The sequence below is a fragment of the Talpa occidentalis genome, unplaced genomic scaffold (assembly GCF_014898055.3).
Source record: "Talpa occidentalis isolate TD23 unplaced genomic scaffold, MPIMG_talOcc4v2.1 talOcc4.13, whole genome shotgun sequence".
NCBI classification, from domain to species: domain Eukaryota; kingdom Metazoa; phylum Chordata; class Mammalia; order Eulipotyphla; family Talpidae; genus Talpa; species Talpa occidentalis.
Window position 1 is genome coordinate 96,930,576 of NW_023601322.1, and position 17,249 is coordinate 96,947,824.

At 40.6% G+C, this 17,249-nt stretch overlaps 1 protein-coding gene across 1 annotated transcript in view; it reads left to right on the forward strand.

Annotated features, from left to right (window-relative positions):
- Nucleotides 1-7,864, forward strand: part of COL25A1 (collagen type XXV alpha 1 chain) — a 358,553-nt gene extending 350,689 nt beyond the window's left edge. The window contains exons 32-34 of the mRNA XM_054694567.1: nucleotides 553-606; nucleotides 3,053-3,106; nucleotides 7,674-7,864. Of these exons, the coding sequence (XP_054550542.1) occupies nucleotides 553-606; nucleotides 3,053-3,106; nucleotides 7,674-7,823 (258 nt within the window). The 3' untranslated portion in view covers nucleotides 7,824-7,864. The remainder of the gene's footprint in view (nucleotides 1-552; nucleotides 607-3,052; nucleotides 3,107-7,673) is intronic.
- Nucleotides 7,865-17,249: the final 9,385 nt, after the last annotated feature.

Consider the following 17,249-nt stretch of genomic DNA (forward strand, 5'->3'; position numbering starts at 1 on the left):
ATCAAGCAGTGGTTTTTTTTTTTCCTGACTTATTTCACTTAGCACAATACCATCTATGTTCATCCATGTTATTGCCAGTGGCGAGATTTCATCTTTTTTATAGCTGAATACTATTCCTATTCACCATTCCTGAATAGTATTCTATAGCTGAATAGTGTGTGTGTATGTATGTGTGTGTGTGTGTGTTTACGTATACCACATCTTCTTTACCCAATCGTTAGTAGGTGGGCACTTAGGTTGTTCCTAGCTCTTGCCTATTGTAAATAGTGATACAATCAATTTGGTGTGCATATATATTTCTTTGAATTCAAGTATTTTTCAGGTAAATATCTGGAAGTAGAATAACTGGATCATACGGACTTTTAGTGTTTAATTTTTTGAGGAATCTCCATATCATTGTCTGTAATGGCTGAACCGACTCATACACCAGCAGTATATGAGTCTCCATGTGCCCACCTACCAACTAAAGGCTTTATATGCAGACCATTAGGGGACATGTATGTGTGAATATAGGCATTTATGTATAATCTAAACTTTTCACCTTTCATTTAGGGTGAAAAAGGAGCTATGGGAGAGCCTGGACCCAGAGGGCCCTACGGTCTGCCTGTGAGTTCTCAGTCCCTAACCTCAGCATAGATTTCCCTGTGCTGGACACTTTCCCCTTCCCCTGTGGGCAGCCTGGTGGCCTAAGAGGCATAGAGAACAATGCACTAATCCCCTACACCACCTGTGTAAGCGTGTCCTTCAGAGACAAGTCCTATCCATATCATACTCTCCCACTCATGTACAGACACACGCCCATGAGCTTGAGAGGATCAGACTGTCCACAAGATTAACAGAACTGACGTGAAAGCAGTATTCCAAGTGTCACATGACAGCCTCCAGCCTGTGCCAGCTGACTGGACACCCAGAGTTGGCACTTCCTTGGACGGTGTCACTCTACCAAAGTGGGTGTGGGAGCTTTATTTAAAACAACTTTATATATAATATATATATTATATATATATAATTTTCTTACATGATTGTTAATATTTAAAACAACTTTGTTCAGACTTTACCTGTGCTCATAGATTATTTACTAACACTACTCTTGCTAAATTGTTTCTCAAATTGGTGCTTGCGATGACTGAGTTTCTAATTGACTAAATCATTTTGATGACAAGTGATGTACAGAACACAGGGTGTGGGCAGGGTCTTCCGAAAATCCTCAATAACAGAGACTTTACACTTCAGAACCTCATCTGCGGGATAATGATCACAGACCCAGTGTTGCGGGGTAGGGCTATGACAGAAGCATACCCTGAACTGGGTTTTTAACCCGTGTCCCGTCCATATACCTTTCACCTCCTACTCTTACGAACTGAAATAATAACATTAAGCCATGATGACTTCGGTGCTAAGAGATTATTTTGAAATAGGTTTCAAAATGTAATTGATGGAATCCAAGTAAACTCTGCATGACTTGAAGCAGATTCTCCGGTGACACAGTAGCGTCTCAGCCACTGTCCTCCGTCCTTGGGGGGAGAACATACAATTCCTATACTGTATTATTGGCTCCTTTAATACTTGGGCCTCGTTTATTTACAGTGGTTACTTTAAAAGATTTTTAAAGTTGTAACCTTCACACCCTTAATATCTATAGACAAGGTTTGCATCTAGCCAAACCAAACTATATTTAGCAATATAGTTTTTGCATTCTGTACTCATTAGTGAGCTAACTACGAAGTTATCACATTCAAGAGGCATGGATCCACATACTCTATCAGAGCTGGATTGTTTTTAAAGCCACTATAGAGTTTTTTGCTCTCACTTTATTGTTGGATTGACAAGTTGAATGTCAAGCATCCAACTTCAGCAAACTCAGACTGTATAATCTGATATAGGACAAAAAATTTTCATGACCTTTAACTGCAACATTAACAGTCACTTCCCTTGATTTAATGAGCAAATTAGCATTACTAATCAGTAGAGGATCTTTTTCACATGTCTGAAGTAGATGTTTTAATGCTGGTGTTGCATGTCCTGGCACAAAACAATAACCTCTTTATGAAAAATTAGGGGCTCTAATGTAGTTACTATGGTTCTTTGGCAGGGAAAAGATGGAGAGCCTGGTCTTGATGTAAGTAACACGTGTGATAAACATCTTCCTGTTATAGCAGATGCTGATGGTCTCCATCGTCAGTCACAGCAAAACATGTCTTGATTTTTCTCTATGCTTGTGGTTATGCAGATGCTTCTGTTGCTGTGCATGGAGACAGCAATATGAAATATACCACCAGAGTTTGCATGAGATGAACATAAAAGCAAAAAACATAACGATCTAGTGTAAAATTAATAGCCGATAGTCATAGTGGCACTTCAAAATACTTGTCCAACTGAGATGCACTGTTCACATCAGCAGTCGAACCACCTATTTTAAAATATGCTTAAAAGTGAAATATCTTGCACTGCTACTGTTCAGAAATGGTATATTATGCCTCTTCTCAAAGTGATGCAGTCTTTTTCTGTTAGCACAAAGTCCCCATAAATCTCACAGTCATATACCTCTGTAATAACAGAGCATGTCACTGCTCACCCTGTATTAAGTGTTCGAATAATAACAGTAGCAAAAGGGATCATAGTTACTGTTTCATGAGCGCTGATTATCACAGACACCCTTCTGGCACTTTCTACATATCATCGCATTCACATTCATAATAGCAGCCTGCCATTGGTGTGATTAGCTGCATGTTAAGAGGTAAGTCATTTGCTGCAGGCCATGCCAATCAGTACACTTGCCAGGATTTAAAAATGGGATCCTTATATTCCCTCCACTCTATATTTCTTGGAAGAAAAAGCAAGAAACCTATTGTATACAGGTATTTGAGATACCAGGAAACATCATCCCTGAGTGCCACACTGCCTACATTTTGACATTGTGTTAGCATGCCATTTCTTTCATGTTTGCATTCAGAAATAGGAGATCTCGCATTTTCTTCAATGATTGGTTGAAATGTAGTTCTGCTGCTGTTACATCAATAGATGACTTAAGTTTGCTTTCTCTCCTCTGTAGGGTTTCCCTGGTCCACGAGGCGAGAAGGGTGATCTAGGCGAGAAGGGAGAGAAGGTGACCTCTACTTCCTAGCGCGCACCTGTTGATTTTCTCGTGTTGTCTGCTTTGCTGTTCAACCTGTGCAAGTTTTCCAGAAATCTGCCCTTTCTCCATCCAGTGCTCCCAAAACACTCCCATGCCTGACCTAGGAGTTTAGGTCTTCACAGAGGAGTGGAGGAGGCTGCATCCCTAGAAATAAGGGCACTCTCTAGTGTAGAAGAATAACATTTTGACCGCTGAATATGCAGGCTACCATCTCTTCATGATCTGACAGCAATTTGGCAAACTAATGCCCGAGAATTCTTGAAAAGGCAAAAAGAAGGTATTAGTTATATTCAAGTCAAATTAAATAGCACACATCTGCAGTGGAAAACAGACACTACTGTGCAAAGTAGAGGCCCACACAGACCCTTACAGGCAGGTCTCATTTATGGTCACCACCTTCCCAGTGACAGGTCCTGAGTCCTAAGTAATTTGGTTGGAAGCTGGAAGGTGGCAGCGTGACTAACCAGCCCCTGTGAGTGTGCTCTTTGAGTCATTGTAGGTATTTGAGTCACTGCAGGTATTTTGAAATGAGGATTCTGGTCTATTGCACGAGGTTAGTGTTTAGTCTCAGGAACAGTCAGATCCAGGGTGTATGGGAACTGGTATCAGCCAAAATGGTTTTATGACTGAAAGCAAAATTTGGAGTATGGTTTTTTTAACTGATTGTTCCCTTTTTTACCCTTTAATCTTCTCTCCTTTCTGCACTTTCTTTTCTTCCTCCTTCTCTCTTTGTCTTTCTCCCTACCCCTTTTGCTTAAATCTTTGAAAAATCATTTTTCTTATATTGGAAGAAGCAAACAAAAAGTCACGCACCTCAATAGTGAGAATCTTAAATGTGGCTGAAGTTGCACTTTCACAGCTCAAGCTTAAACCAATTACATTTCTCAAATTAATTCATGTCCCGCTCGAATTAGCAATGCACAGGTTTCAAAACCTTATGCATTCTTTTTCAACAGCTAAGTGCCACTGTTGAAAAGCAAGGCCAAATGAGAGTTAATCAAAGAAAGAAGGGTATCAAGTCTGCTGTGTGTTTTTTGGCCTTAAACATGACTTAACTAACCACTGGTAACTGAACTCATGTATGGGGTTATGGAAAAGCACCACCACCATCAACATCATCACATTTATGAAGACTTAAGTGTTTTCCCAAGAGCTTTACATATGGTAAATCTTTTAATTCTCCTAACAGTCCCCTCAGTTTGGTGCTATTTTATCTCTATTTCAGGAAGATAGGAAAAACCCACAGAGTCACTTATTCTGGATTATAAATTCTAACTATAAAACAGACATGTTTTGAGATAGCTTTTAGCACACCAGCTTTTAGCCCAAGCTGCATGTGTGCTTTAAGGAATATAAGCATTTTATATTCCTTCTGGGTGGTGTGACTCTAAAACCTTATTCATACGGAAGTAGGTCACCATTTTGACAATACTCATTTAAATGGCCTTTTCAACACAGAAGAGATTAAGAATATTACAATATAAATTATGAAAACATAAAGCTACATATTCAATTCTCAGAATGTTCATCACCTATACCAAAATGTTCCCATCTTTTTATTTATTTATTTATTTATTTATTTATTTATTTTTTATAGAGGCGTGTTTTATTTATTTATTTGTTTGTTTGTTTTGTTTATACATGCACTGGGTACAGTCAGAAGCGCGGGAGGGTGAGAGAATTCACCAGAGCCAGAGCGGGGAGCAGAGCAGGCAGAAGGACTGAAGTACACTGCTGAGGGGAGCAGCGGGCGGCAGGAGAGGTCTGCGCGCCATGTGGGACCCTCCTCCAGTGGCCGGGGAGCAGCCGGGGATCGAACCGGTGCCACAGAGGCCGCGGGCAGCTTCGCAACCCAACGCTCAACCGCTGCGCCACCGGGGAAGCCCTGTTCCCATCTTTTTGATTGCATGATCTAAAGTTTCATATTTAAATGCTAAATGTGAACACTTGATGTATATCATCCTCTGCCTGGAGAGATAAAAATTAGCAAGAATCTCACATGGTCATTCCACAAGATGTGGTTTTATGTTGCGTAGGGACTCTGTCTCTTACCAAATGATGTAGATAAATGACAATAGTGGGACATCATTCTTTGTACGCTAGTATCTGTTTTCCATAAAGCTTCCTAAAATATTATTGAAAATCAATTCCTGTTGCCTGGTAGCCAACATTCATATGACAACACTCTGCTGAGTGAATGATCTGAGTCGATTTGCCAATCAAAGTATAAATTGCATTCTGTGTTAAGCCTGCCCACACACCTGTTAGTCACACCTTGTGAAGCAGCAGCCACTGCCTCCAGGGAGGGACGTGCCCACCTGAACAAGCTCAAATCAATTTTATGTCCCTGGAGTTACTGCCCAGAAGGTGTGTGAGCGATTTACCTCCACACATTCTTCCCAATCTTCGTTCCTTCCTTATTGAGGGAACATTGCATTATAACATTATAGACGTTCCAAGTGTACATCACCAAGAATCAACTAGTACCTGTGCTGCATTAAGTTTGTGCTAAAAGTTCACTTCTGTCCAGTTCTCTCCTTTTCCCTGATTTACCACCCCCCAGTCCCCCTTCCCTTCGGTGACCACTGCTTGGTCTTACCCAAACGTTCATCGTTTCATCCAGTTCATCTGTTTGGCTTCTCTCTCTTGCACCTTTTCTTGCTTCACCTGGGCTCCCGGGTCTTTGTCTTTTATCAAAATCAGGTAAACCACACAGAACTTCCCTCTTTTCCCTGCATTAACGAAACCCACGTGGTTTTGATTCTGAGCCTCTGATGCAGTGTTTTGGGGGCACAGGAGGTACATAAGGCGCTTTCCCCACACGCACGGGGTAGGATGAGTGTGGTATGTCGCGTGGTGTCCTGTGTTTCTGTGGCATGTACGCCTTCTCACCTCTAACGTCCGTGCTGTTTTGCTCCTGAGATTATTCCATGTTACTGGAACCGCCATCCTGGCTGCGAGTGAATGCTCGTTTAAACATGTGTCACGCAGGATGCTGTATTCTGTGTGACACGACTCCATGCATCTAAGCTCCGTGTTAATCGGAAGCAGCTGAGGTGTATTCCTTCCTCTCCTCTGGCCTCCTGTCCCACATTCCTCCAGTCCTGCCAGCCACACAGACTTCCCACGGCCGCCCCTTGATTCCCAAATACTAATTTCCATGGCTACATCCCCACTCTGTAATTATCCTGCCTACCTCATCTTTACCGTTTCAAGTAGAGTCCAAGCTGCTTTCCTCTCTTGAACAGAATTCATTTATTTTTGGCTTTTGTTACTTTGTAAGCTGGAAACCCATTTACCGTTGTGGACACCTGGCATCAGATCAGTGAGAGTGAATTAAAGTGATCCCTGGTTTTTAAAATAAGCCTGTTTCTCCAATTGGCGTGGCGTGAAGTGTTAACCTTGTCCCCAAAATTGTCTACCTGACTTAAGGAAAGTCTTTGCTCCCAGCTTCCAAGAAAAAGAATGTAAAAAGAGAGTGGAGTATATTTTAATCATTGACTTGCTTAAGTGAGAGCTACCAAAAGTCCTGTTGTAAAGGTGGATGCATGTCAAAAAACAAGAGCTGTCCATGTCCTTCAGCTTTCTCCTGGCTCAGAGGAGCTGGAGTCGGTCCCGGGACTAGAAGGCGAGCCCGCTGACCGGTCCTGAAGCCGGCTGAGGTCCCCATTGGGCCGCCGAACCTCACCTGCCACAGCTGGCTCCCAGGAGGCTTCGTCATCCAGGGCAGATGCTCCTGGGGCTGATGTGTCAGTGCTGCTGGATCTCTTTCCTCTCGCTGAGCGACCTAAAAGCCTACCTGTCACTGCCCAGAATCCATTATCACTCTGAATGTATGAGTCGTTTTTTATGGTATGATGCCTCACCTAAGCCAGAGAACGGTGGTAAATGTCCTTCCAGACTTTTCTTGGCTAAACCATCTTCTGAATCTCCCTTCCTCCCCCTGCACAGATTATACATGTCTTTGATTTAAACCCTTGTATCCACAGGGGGAAAAGGGAAAGAAAGGCAAAAAGGGTCCCAAAGGGGAGAAAGGAGAACAGGGTGCCCCTGGATTAGATGCACCTTGCCCGTTGGTATGTGTGACTCATGGAATTCTGTGCGAAGGGCTGAGCGGGGAGAAGAGCAAGCCGGAGGGGCGCACCCAGCAGGTGTTCTCATTGGAGGCCTTTAGCATTACTTTGAGATGCCAGAAATAGAGTGTCCAGGGGGTCTCCTGGGGAGCCCCATACCTGCTCTCTGGGCACCCACTCTGGCTGGTTTCTTAACACTCAAGCATTAACTTGCAACTAGAAAGTGACTGTAGGAGCCAAAGAGGAACTGGGGGCTGCTCTGTGTCCTCAAAATAGAAGCCCTGTTCCCAGGCCCAGGCAAAGGACAGGGTCAGGCTCGCTTTACTTCTGCGCAGCAACACTGGGTGCCACATCGTCCTCCACACTTGCTCCTCTCCCAGCCTTGTGTTGTTATTTCTTTAGCAGATCTCGTGCTGAAGTGAATTCTTGTGTTGGTAACATTATGAGTTAATCTTTACAAACAGGGATTCCGAGGCGTTAAGGGGGAAAAAGGGGAGCCGGGCCAACCTGGCCTGGATGGGCTGGATGCCCCATGCCAATTGGTACAGTATCACTTTCCTACCGCCCTGCATGCGATTCCTGTGTTTCTGACACATTCATCGCTATCCGTGTAAAGTGCTCTGGAGCAAGCTTTACATGATAAACATACTACATGCATGTGCATGAAGGCCACCTTCGGCAAGAGCGCGAAGGGAGCTAGCATGCATTTCTACAATGACAGCGGATTAACCTGGCGTCGTCCTCACCGCTGACATACTCACCATGTCTGTGCTCCGGGGGGTATTCGCTTGTTCAATAAGTATTTAAAATTGCATTGAAATCGTGTGGAAATCTATGTAAAGGCACTGCTAGGGCGTAACTTTGGGTTTCACCCCTAAGTTGACATTTTTTTCTTTTGATCTAAAAGAAAGAAAGATGTTTTTGCCTCTTCCACTACATTTCTGTCAGGCTTTAGGTAAAGTCAAATTGCAGAGTTAAGCTCTGTGATCAAGACTTGACTGACTCAAGGTCAAGAGCTGACCGATTCCAGGGCATGCTGCTAAGACCCCATAGGGAAGAAAACCCACCTTCTCTGAGCTTCAAGAAGATAATAGTCTGCAGCCCAAACCCTCTTCTCTTCATATAACCTTTAATTTAATGGTCTCTCCTTTTGACACTCACTTTCCTACAGTACAAAGAACTCCCCTCTCTCCATTGGCATGAACTCAAAATCCTCCTCATACTAAAATCTAAAATTCTACCGGGTGATCCTTCTCCTTGTACCAATCTGGCATTGCCGAATTTTTCCCAAATATTTTCTGAAGGTATTTCAAAATGTTGGTGTTTGGGTTTTTTTTAACATTTTTAAAGGAAGTATATTCGTATCTTCTGAGGTGTAAAGCAAAATACTTATGGTTGTGTGGATGGTTATATTTGTTCTGCATGTTCTCATATTATTCTTCAGTGCCAAGCATGATTCTTTAAAGATAAGTTTGTTTCTCCAGTCATTTAAAATATTGTATTTGTAGATAAATATTTATTTAGTGATAACTACAATTAGAAAGTATCAGTATCTTTTCTGTTTCCTTGTTTGTTTAGTATTGATAATAAAATAAGATTTTACAATCATTTTGACGGGGAAAAACTTAAGCATGGCTCGTAATTGACCAACTCTTCCTGCCTTACTCTGGTATCATTTGTATCTGAAGAATACCCAGTCTCTAAGTGAAAATAAATTTTGTAACATTTAAGAATCATTTGTTTATATAGATTTTGTTGACTGACTTTTGAAGAATTTTAATAGAAAAATTTATAAATACTGATTAACATTTTATTATAAAGATACAGATAATGTTTGTTTTAACTCAATTAATTGGATGTGTCCTACTATACCTGCTCTCAATATAGAAAAGCAAAAGATGTCTGTGTGTGAAAGACTGTCAACTTCAGATAGAAATGGTTCGTCATTGGTTATTCGTCATTATCATGCATTTAGCCATAAACTATTGTGACCAGGAAGAGAACTTATTTTGATTTGTTTATTAAAGAGAATTGTGAAATGTGTTTTAACAAAATTAAGAGAAAGAGTACAGCACTCTTAGTAGCCAGAGAGCAGACCACTTTGCTTTGTAAATTACTTTCCTAGAATTACATACAGATTTTTCTCTGTTTATTTTAAAGTATGTGCTCACTGGAAAGCACTTGAATTCTTTCATTTTCGCTATTACTGGGTAATCTATTGGAAGTTAATAATTAGTAAAATATGCCTCTGACAAAGGCCACCTCATGGATATAAATCCACTTTTTAAGCTTTTGAGCATGTGAGTTTTGAAATCTAATCCTTTCTGTGGAACCTTAGGAATTCTTATTTTTTTCATTAAAACAGGGGCCAGATGGATTACCCATGCCTGGCTGTTGGCAAAAGGTAGGCCTTACGGAATTATTCCTAAAAAGACACTCTCTCCCTTTCACTTTACCTGGCCTAACCTTTTCCATTGAGAACAGACCTATCCAATTTGAAATTTGTTTCTTGTATTAAAGAGCAAGGGAATGTGGTGATGGTTCACGGGTGATACGGTGGTGGGAGACTACAACAATGTAAGAAAAAAAATTCAATAAACAAAAAAACAAACAAAAAACCAAATTCTTCTTCTCCAGAGTATCTTATGATGAAAAATTCACTGCTAGTGTATTCCTAAATGACTAGTGGAAACAATACTTTTGGTCCCTCCCTATCAAATACTATGTTTTGAATGGAAAAGGCCAGTGCCTGCTGATTGTGATTTCCTTGTCTTGCAAGAAACTCCTTCTCCTACTAGTTAAAGCTATTCTTCGTTGTGATAGCTTTTCTGTGAATAGCTGCATATGTAGGCAAGGATGCAAATACACGGTAGAGGCCTATCAGTACCAGCCACACAGCTGAGAAAGCAGAAAATAGAAGCATGTTTTGGTTTTTTCCTTCACTGATGTCTTGACTTACTTAGGACAATCTGTTTGTATTTAATTTGTTTTTTTTTAAAGATTTGTTTATTTATTTATACATACAAGCACTGGGTACAGTCAGAAGCGCGGGAGGGTGAGAGAACTCACCAGAGCCAGAGCGGGGAGCAGAGCAGGCAGAAGGACCGAAGTACACTGCTGAGGGGAGCAGCAGGCGGCAGGAGAGGTCTGCGCACCATGCGTGACCTTCCTCCAGTGGCCGGAGAGCAGCCGGGGATCGAACCGGCGCAGCAGAGGCTGCGAGCAGCTTCACAACCCAGCACTCAACCGCTGCGCCACCGGGAGGCCCTGTTTGTATTTAATTTGATATCCTGTATGATAGCAGCTTTTTTAGCCTCTTTGTCACTGAGTTTGTATTTAGTATGGAAGACAGGTTATCCGCCATAGAGAACCTTCTACATACGAAACCTGTGTGATGAGCCCTTTCATAGAGGGGAGTCCTCACAATAACCCCCAGGGGTGCTGTTATCCTCAGTGATGCCAATGAGGAAATGGAAGTCAGGAGAGGTTCAGTGATGCCCCAGGGCACAGAGGTAGTTGGGAATAGAACTGGAAGTGGACAATGTGGAGCAATGACACCACTAGAGGAGGGAAAAGAACAGTATGCATTGTGCTGTTGGGCAAGACCAAACCTTTGTACAAGGATAGTGTGACCCTGATTATAAAGGACTTCAAGTGTCTACTGAAGGGTAAAGGAAGACTACTTAGGTAAATATGAGCAGGGGTTCACATGAGGCTTTCATCATTTTGAAGTTCTGTAACACCTGTGACTCACTTCGTCACTTTGGTCAGACATGATCCCTTGGTAAAGCAAAATGATGCAGGGTTGCAGAAAGACAAGGAGACAAGGAGAAACCTGAGTCCCTTAGCTGCCTGTCACCCCATCAACTCCTGGTGAGGAGATCCTGTGTAAACCACTCTCTCTCTAGCTTAACCACTTTCATGCTCCTTGGTAGGGAAGAGAAAACCTTCTCTCTCAGTGGTGTCATTTATTTAGCAGCTTCCCGTACTCCGCTTTCAGGCTGTCAGATGCTCCACTCCGACCATCTGGGGTCAAGTGGCCATCCAGAGGGTGACTCTATCATGTTCCGCTTCACCCGCAGAAACGATCCTCCCCTTGGCAGCATTTTTTGTACCACCTGAGCTGGAATTATCATTTGATCTTTAACCTTTGACCTGTAATCTAATACTACAATGATTTTTTAATCCAGTCATTGGCACTTCTTATGTAGAGGGAGATGTGAAAAATTTAGTTGATCTGGCCGGTAACATTACTTGGAACTTAGGTTCACATCAGTTTGGACTCCCTCTAAGTCACTTCATTTTTGAAAAGTCATATTAATAGTGCAACAAAAAAGGACTCCTGATCTTTCCATTCATGAAATGGTCAGACCTGTTTATAGTCACATGAGTAGCATCAGAAATTCAAAATTTTCCCTTCGAAGTACTCATTTTTCCATAGAATTGATAACTGTTCTATGTAGGATTAAGGATCACATTTACCCAGAATCTTCCTATATAAAGAATAATTCATGGGTAAAAATTCACGATCACATCCCACACTCCCCAATGTCCTCAAATTGTAAATCATTGTAATCAAACTCTCCAGTACCCCCTCCTCTAGAAAGCAGACAAGCAAGCAGAAAAATGAAATGTTCTATCATCTCTTACGAGATTCCCTGAGCTATCAAATTATTTTTTAATAATATTTTATTTATTTTTCAAGATTTGTTTATGCATATAAGAACTGGGGTATAGGCCAGAGTTTTGGGGGGTGAGAGGATTCACCAGAGACAGAGTGGGAAACTGAACAGGCAGATCTATTGAAATACACTGCTGAGGGGAGCAGCTGAGCAAGACAGGAGAGGTCTGCTGCCCCCATGTGGGTCAGCTTGCTGGTTGGCCAGGGATTGAACTCATGATGCAGTGGCTGGTGACAACTTGACGGCACTGTGTCTTTAACCCCTGTGCCACCAGGGAGGCCCCTTAAATGATATTTTAAAAAGAAAGTCAGTGGACGGCTTTTAGTTAGTCCTGCTTTATGTGGACAAGTGGTCCACTTTTTAAAACACACATGTTTATTAGCTTTGACAACACAGTGGTAACTGAGTGAAAATTCAGATTGTGGCAACAGAGTAAATCCCAGTTATTAACGAATCTGTCACTTCTTTCATGCTAAACTATCTGGTTTTTGTTTAAATTATTTTTCTTTCTAGATATAGTTGTTTTCTAATTTTATCAATACAAGACGAATTGCTAAACCTGAACTGAAGACTAATGATGTCCTGGTTCAATGTTTAATTGAACTTTATTTTGCCAGGTAGAGCTGACCAGTTTACGAAAACTTTCTACAGCAAGGTGGCAGATTTTTTTAATTAACCTTTAAGATCTGGAGAGGAAAAGAATCCTTAAAACTCTGTAATTTACTTAAAAACCATTGGTGATGGTACTCCACCATGCATCCATGTGAAATCTGAAATAAGTACATCTTTGGAGAAAGGCATGTTTCCCATACACGGTCTCTGCTGTTGCTGTGATGTGGCATGACCAAGGGCTCAGTGAATTCCAGCTCCAAAGGTGACAAAGTACACAGCTTTTCAAGCATATTCAATATGGAGTCTATTTTATTGGAGAGGAAATTAAAAAAGTTTTCAATTAATGAACCAGACAGCTTGTTTTTCCTCAATAAACTTGTTTTTGTTTGTTTTCAAGAAAAAGTCAACATTTCCAAGATCTGTTCTGTGTCTGAACCTTCAAGACCACTGCCCCTCAATTCTCTCTAACTTCACTTCTAGGAAAACTTTAATGCTGCCTGCTCAAAAGAGGGATTTAGGGATCCTTAGCTCACAATGGAGCCATGGACAGCTTGCAGAACTGAGGGCAGGCTGGTGCATCCATGGCAGGGCAGCACTGGCAAAAAGGAAGCAGATGGGGAGGTGGTGGGAGAAGGCAGCAGAGCAGGAGACAGACATCAGGACAGCCTGCTTGGCCATCCCCACGGTGCCTTTTCACTAGAGAAAATGATGCAAGTTCACATAGGGCACATGTTTCAATGATGGCACAGATGCAATAAAATCCTAATTTTCTGCTTTCCCAGAAGAGTGACTAAGACAAGTTCCACAAACGTCTCAGTAGGAAAATAATGTGGCCTTGAACCCAGGATGGAAATTTTGGTGCAGATTCAGAACATTTACATATAGGGCACATACCAGCTGGCTGAATGATTACCAAGAAAATCTCTATTCATTCAGGGTTCTACCAGTTTTCTCAAAATAATTGTTAATTTGGAATTTTTATCCTAGACTACTAATTTGATGTCTTTTGTTGTTTGTTTTTCTGCAGTGATGAATCTAACCCTCCGAGCATGAAGTTATGTATATAACGGTCCACTTTTTATATTTATAGTTGAAAATCAAATTGCAGATTTGACAAGTCTGAGATATGTTTACATTTAGCTGCTTCTACCTGTTTGCAGTAGTACAGTGTCCACCGTTTCTTCACTGACATCCGAAATTGGGCAATAGGTGAAACCAGTGAGAAGCCTTGTAAAAAATATAGCTCAGTAGCTCTTCATTTTATGTGAAGAAATGTGTTTATATGAACCCATCAGTGATAGAGAATGATTTTTCTTGCTATTTCCTTATTTTGGGCTTGTTAACTGCATGGACAGAAAGTGCCATGAAATAATAGTTTACATGAATTCATGACCAAATAGGGACCCCAGCTATGGAAATGCACTGTACTGACTTCCGAGTTCCTTGTCACATCCCTATTCCCAGCACGCTGAGCACTGACTCAGGTGCACGCCACCCACGGGGACCCACTAAAACAGCATGACTTGGGGGGCAGCTTTGGATGCTAACATACTGCTTGCCAAGTCCTTGGGGCACATCTGAGCTTTTATTTCCTTTGTCATCTCAAGGGGGTTACACCGTGGCTTATTGCCAAAAAGAGATAAGGTGGCAGAGAGCACGCACGCAGATGGTCTTGTATTTTGAGGGAGTTGCAGTCCAACTGTTGATCTACAGCTTCCAGTTTTGTGGGCGCACACGGCCACCTCCGTTGAAATGCCAATGGCTGAGCTGGTTGCCGACGCCCTTTGCCCTTGGGCTGCCCTTGGCGGTGAAGACAAAGCAAGAGGACCCTTCAGCATCCTCCGCTGGCTCTCCTGTGACCAAGTAGGAAAGAGGTTTACAGACGCAGGCACCCAGGACCGCGGACTTTTTAATTAACTGGATCCCAGCCAGTATTCATAGTGGTGCTTTTGGAAACTAACAGAAGCATATAGCATTTCCTTTGAGTGGGAGATTCTTGGAGTGACAGTCCCTGTTCCTGAGGACAAAGGGTGTGTGCATCTCAGCAAAGCTCAGAATGCTGAAGAAATAACATGTCCCAGGAAGGGGTTAGCCAAAATAACTGTTCCTGAAGAAGGAGACTTCGCCCTTCAACCTCTACCGAAGCTGATGTGAGAGCTTTCCTTCCTTCCAAGATCCAACCCATTTCAACCCAACAAACTTCTGGAAACAGGAAGATATGTTCCCATTCTTTTTAGTACTTTTTTTGTTCTTTCTTTAGTCCCAAAATATAAAGAAAATATTTGTTTCCATTTTTGATACATTTGTTTTGAACAGTTTGTTTTTTTTTTTAAAGCAAGGTCACATCATCATAACTTGGCACAAAAGTCAAGATGATCTTTTGCTAACTTCTCTTGTTCTGAATAATGGAGAATATAAAAGCAGCTCCACTTTCAGGGCACTGTAAAGTGTCAAAATTATGTGATTTTTTTCATTACTTTTAAAAACTTTTTTCATGTGATGATTATAACATACATAGTGATTATTAAGATCAAGTTAAGATTTGGTCACATTAGATAGTATTAACTTATTTCTATTTCTTGTTCTTTTTAGACCTAAGTTTTATTTGTATTTAGATTTCTTTATCTTTTTTTATACTTCTAAATGTTTATCTTATCCTCTTATCCACAGACCAAATCTGAGATCTCAGAAAACTGTGAAACATACTTGTCATAAAAAAAAAAAGAGTATTTTTTCACCTACTTGCTTAAAAAGTTACCTAACTTTTCTTTGCACTGGAAAGAGTTGGGAGCATGTTTTGAAATGGCTTATTCTAAGTGGAAAGGTCACATTAGAATACGCATCATCAGTGAAAAGTAATCACTCTTTCAGTCCGTGGGATGATATAATTTCCCTCCTGACTCAGTGCCATTTTGTGGGGAAATTTCTAGTTTCATGCATAAGTTTTCAACATCAGAGGGGAAATGTAGCTCATCATTGGCTGATGGCAATGAAAGTTATGATTTAAGATCCTTGTGACCTCTTCCTATTATATAACCAAATGCTCAATTATACAAAATGCCTTCTTTTTTATTTCCATGAACTTTTTGAGGGCGGAAGGATGTTCAAACTGTTAATCTCACTGGTAACATTTCTAGTAACATTCCACACTCTGAAGCCAATTTGGCATTTTAAAACAGCAGAGGACCTATTCCTACCATCTCCTGGATGGCATGGTTAGGAAAAGGTATTGTCAAGTGTCTGAACAAAATTTGTCTTAATTGGTTTGGAAAAATGAACTGCAGTCTCTTCAGGAAAACAGATAATGTCCTGAGAAAGGTTCAGTGGCTTGCTTTTCTTTCTCCTCCTGTAATAGAAACAGGTGTTAAGATGGATCTCTATTTAATACTTGCACAGGTTAAAAAAAATACCTCAACACTGAAACATTTTACATGCAAAAAAAAAAAAATGTTTTTGAGCACAGCCCAGTCAGATATCTGACACCAATATCTCTTCTGTCAATTGTTCTATAATTGACTAGACCACACTGATTTTTATTGCATCATTCAAGGAAGGTGTAAACTTTAAATTTCCCTTTTTGGGGGGAAAAACGAAGGAATGGTGGTCCTCCTATTTGTTCACGGTCTTGGACACCATAGATAATCTTCAATTTTGCCTACTAAGATTTTTTTCAATCACCCATTTTGTCATCAGTACAGAGATTCCCAGATAATTACCGAGTAAACTGATGAATTATGTTTGTTGCTATATGTTGTTAGATACCTGTTTTTCTTCAAGATTTCTTTCTTTTCATTTTTACTATGAGAGGATTGAGAAAATATATATACAAGATGCATTGAAAGTAAGTCAAGATCAGGTTTTATTTTTGATAAGCATTTTTTAAGGATGCCAAATTGGCTTGTGTTTTAGCTTGTAAATTGTTTTTCATTCATGTTGGTGCTAATGTATTTCTTTTCTTTTTCATTATGGACAATGCAACTCTACTGTGGGTAATTGTGTTTCTCTGTTTAATAGCATTCCTAAACTGTTAGTGTGTGATTTTGTTTTTAAAGTTCATGAATTTGCTATGCTTGTGATTCAACGACCAGTCTTTCTCACTGTAAAACAAAAACAAAGCAGTGTCTCTAGATGATGTGTCTACTTGGATCGAGGATCCTATTACTTTCACGTTCATTTCAGATACCAGATTCCTTTATTAACTTTCACTCTCATCTTTGACCTTATTTCAGTGTGATGAAAGCAGTGTTACCCAAGTATGCGTATGTTCACAGGGATCCCTGACATACAAATATACTTTTATTTTTTTTTTACAAATATATTTTTCTTTAGTTTCATTTTCATTATGAGCAGTGGTCTTGTAGGATTTTATTTTTGTGTTTGATTTTGTGAGGCTATCTTGAATTTCTACCCCAAAAAAGTCTGTTTTTGAATTTATTTTCTATGATGATGTTCCGATGGGACAGTGAGAACTTCAGCAGCCAGTAGTTCAGTCTACAAGTTCTTCGTCTACATGGAAATACACTTTGGAACATGATCAAATTAACAAGCCTGGCATTACCTTTGTCACTTAGAAAACATGAATTTTCTAAGCTTTTTTTTCTTTAAATGTTGCTGTTATAGCATAAAAAGTGAACACCACTTTTCATTCTTATTTTTTTTTACCTTTATATATTATCTTACCCAGAAATGTTATGCTTTTATGATGGGTGGTATTTTAGCATCCTCAAGTGAAAGATGATGGGAATA